Raw genomic sequence first — 3843 nt, 5'->3', positions numbered from 1 at the left:
CTACTCAAGGCTCTGGAAGTAGTCCGAGTCGCCTAGCTGCACGCCGAAAATCATCTCAATGGACAGGGATCCCTCTCCATTGTGTAGCTGGAGCCTGCAGGAGCGTGTAGCAGGCAGCACCGTCAGCTGCCAGCGGCGGGACCGAGGCATAAGCTTCCATGCGTCTTTCACCAGCGTCTGGAACCAGCAGGCGGTTTTCTCGATGTCTAAGTACGAGTTGGTGCAAAGGGTGTTGAGGAGGCTGGGGCCCTGACGTTTCAGCTCATCCTCGCTGTGGTGGAGGAAGCATAGTACGTCCTGCACCAGTAGCTCCCACATGCACATGCACTGTAGGTGCACGTGGAGGCCGGAGGTGCTGGTCAGCATGTCCTTGGTGGTGCCCAGCTCCAAGCAGAAGGTGTGTCCGGGGGGAGGCTGCAGGGGCACGAGCAGTTGGTAGAGGACATTGCCCTCCTGGGTACTCCACCCTTCGTAGACACAGCCCACCCCAATGGCTGGCTGCAGCCTTGGCTTGAAGCTATTGCCGGGAAGTCTTTGGCAGGCACTAAGAAGCTCGTCTACCAGCTCCTCCACCAACGTGCACGTGTCGGCCATGTATGGCACTAGCCACTGGATGCAAAGGCCCACACACCTGCCCAGATCCCACATGTCCCCAGAGTCGTCGTCATCGTCGTCGTCTTCTACCTTTTCCTCGTCCTCCTCGTCCTCCTCGTCTTCTTCTACCTTTTCGTCATCCACCTCGTCCTCCTCGTTGTGAATTCCGGGGCTGCCCCGCTGGCAGCTGCTTCCCATCTTACGGCTCCTTCTTCTGGTCCTGCAGCAGAGCCACAGGAGCAGGAGCAGGAGCAGGGCTCCTGCCCCAAGAGCAGTGGCCCAGAACCACCATTGCTGGAAGGCGGCCAGGAGCAGGATTTTCACAGCCGCCCCGTTCTGATTCCAGATCCGCTCTAGATCCTGCAGCAGCTGAGTCGTCTTCCAGCTCAGCTGCTGTGCGAGGTGCTGCACGAGCCTGTGCATGGCTGCATGCAGCTCTTCACCCGTCTGCATCGCGTTCTGGACAATGCCCAGCGCAACTCAGGCGAGGGAGACAAAGACAGCCGAGACCTGCAGGAGAGGGAAGAGAAGGGCTCTCAGTGGGGCCTGGCCAGAGGGAGCTGGCGGCAGTTGGGGGGGCTGTGGGTGGGAGCTGCAGGGACCTGGGGCCAGGTAGGAGGGGGGGCCAGGGAGCTGGGAGTTCCCCCACCCCAGCGGTGGCAGGGTGCCCTGCCCAAGGTGCTCCCCGGAGCGTCTGGACCCTCACTGCAGGGTGAGACGCCCCCCAGGGTCCGGCGTTCCTTCCCCGGCCCCCGTCCAGCTCAGCCTCCCCCCCGGGCGTGTGCACTCACCGATGGCTCGAGCTGCACTGCCGCAGCCGTGCCCTCTGCTGCCTGATGAAGGCCCAGGCATTGTGACCCGCCCCTGTGACGTCACAGGCAGCAGAGCCGCATCACCGTTGTTGGGTGAGCCACCGAGCGAAGGGGCCCCACTGGGCGTGTCGTTTGCGCACAGCGAAGGACTGTTGGGTGACATGATGGCTGGAGGCCATCTTGGGCCTAGCGATCGTGAAATGAGAGTGTTTTTGATTCTTGGAGAATTAAGGCTTGTTGTTACCAGAATCGCTGCTGCCTTGGACGTTACCGCAGGGCTGACCTTGGCCTGTTTAGGGGCCTGGTTGACAGAGTCCCTTGGGAGGCAGTCCTGAAGGGCCAAGGAGCCCTGGAAGGCTGGGCGTTCCAGGGCCCAGAAATCTTCAACGGCAGGCCATCCCTACGTGCAACAAGATGAGCCGGCAGGGAAGAAGGCCGGCCTGGCTGAACAGAGAGCTTTTGCTGGCGCTCAGGAAAAACCAGAGAGATTATGACCTTTGGAAGAGGGGGGAAGCCTGTCAGGAGGACTACAAAGATGATGTGAAGTTGTGCAGGGAGGGCATTAGAAGGGCCAAAGCCCAGCTAGAACTTAATTTGGCTGCTGCGGTAAAAGACGATACAGAATGTCTCTATAAACACATTAACAACAAAAGGAGGGCGAAGGGGACTCTCCATCCCGTATTGGATGCGGGGGGAAACAGAGCGACAAAGGCTGAGGAAAAGGCTGAGGTACTTAATGCTTTCTTTGCCTCGGTCTTTAGCGGTAAGACCGACTGCCCTCGGGGTACCCAGCCCCCTGAGCTGGAAGATGGGGACAGGGAGCAGAAGGAAGCCCCATAACCCAAGGGGAAATGGTTAGCGACCTGCTACACCACGTACATGCACACGAGTGTTTGGGGCTGGCTGCCATCCACCCAAGCGTACTGAGGGAACTGGCGGGAGTGCTCCCCAAGCCACGTTGCACCATTTCTCAGCAGTCCTGGCAAACCAGGGAGGTCCCGGTTGGCTGGAGGTGAGCAAATGTGACACCCGTCTACAAGAAGTGCTGGAAGGAGGATCCGGGGAACTTCGGGCCTGTCAGTCTGCCCTTCATGCCAGGGAAGGTAATGGAGCAGATCATCCTGAGTGTCACCACGCGGCACATAGAGGGCAACCACGTGATCAGGCCCAGTCGGCATGGGCTTATGAAAGGCAGGTCTTGCTTGACCGACCTGATCTCCTTCTACGACAAAGTGACCCTCTTAGTGGATGAGGCAAAGGCTCTGGATGTTGTTTACCTGGACTTTAGAGAAGCCTTTGACGTTGTTTGCTGGGTAAAAAGCCTTCTGGATGGCTGGGCCCCAGGAGTTGTGTTGAATGGAGTTAAATCCGGTTGGTGGCCGGTCACAAGGGGTGTTTCCCAGGGCCTGGTACTGGGGCCAGTTCTGTTTAATATCTTTAGCAATCATCTGGATGTGGGCATTGAGTGCACCCCGCAGTAATGAACTCCACAGGGAAAAATAGGATCGAAATGCAGAAATCCACAGGTGTTTTATATCCTCTGATACAAAGGTGTCATTAATTACTCAGCAACTGTGACAGTTGAATAGCCGGAGCTATCGCATGCACTTAAGCATGGATCTAGGTTCAATCGTAGAGCTGATTTCTTCACTAACAGCTGTTTTTTGTGGTTGTATTTTTTTTTTTTTCCTTCAGGCCTTCCGCCTTCTAACAATCGGGCACTTAATCAGAAAGGTGAACTGTTGGGAGAGAGTGGGAAAGGCCAGGAAGGCGACTGCTGTGGGACTGAGAGGGCTAGAGAGCAGGTCATACCCTGGTGTGGCCAGAGAGCGCGGCTGAGGAGGCTTGGGCAGGGCCAGGAGCAAGGTCAGGAGATAGAAGGGTGGCTCAACAGCCATGAGCGGTCACTCGCTGAGGCGACCGGCTCCGTACGGGCACGTTCTGCAGCAGAGGGGAGGATGGCAGGGTACTGGTGGGGTTTCCTAGACCAGGTGAAGGCTATGGCCGTGAAGAGAGTCACCAGGGCCGGCAGGTGCGTCAGAGCAGCTGAGGAGGCTTGGAAGGGGCCCGGAGCAATGGGGGGAGATTTAAAGGTGGTGCAACTGCCACCAGCGGCTGTGGAAAGAACTAGTTGTTATTCAAAGTGAAAGGATGTTGCAGAAGAGTCCCGGTTTTGGAGCAGCTCTGGTGGGAGTCCCATCACAGCTCTTACAAACCCAGGAGAGATCCAAGGAGACGCTAACAGCACTTCACACTGAACAGGATGGGACAGAATAAAGAGTTTGCAGTACAGCACTGACTGCTTTATTACTATAAGAAGTTCTCAGTTCTGGGGGGCGGGGGGAAGGATGTTGTGCTGGCCATGCTTGATGAACTGCGTGTCGGTCACATCACAGCTCTCCTGCCAGGCTGTGCTGGGGGTAAAGCCGGCCTCTGC

General features: G+C 57.4%; 1 protein-coding gene across 1 annotated transcript; it reads right to left on the bottom strand.

Annotated features, from left to right (window-relative positions):
* On the bottom strand, positions 1-1047 carry LOC309677395 (inositol 1,4,5-trisphosphate receptor-interacting protein-like 1; the record flags this gene model as incomplete). Its single annotated transcript, XM_082490192.1, has 1 exon — positions 1-1047. One exon carries the CDS (start codon positions 1045-1047, stop codon positions 1-3), a length of 1047 nt encoding a protein of 348 aa, XP_082346318.1.
* Between the last annotated feature and the right edge of the window lie 2796 nt (positions 1048-3843).

The sequence above is a fragment of the Vanellus vanellus genome (assembly GCF_965231255.1).
Source record: "Vanellus vanellus genome assembly, chromosome: 13".
NCBI lineage: Eukaryota > Metazoa > Chordata > Aves > Charadriiformes > Charadriidae > Vanellus > Vanellus vanellus.
Note: the sequence above shows the minus strand (reverse complement) of the source record. Positions and strands in the feature narration are given on the sequence as shown.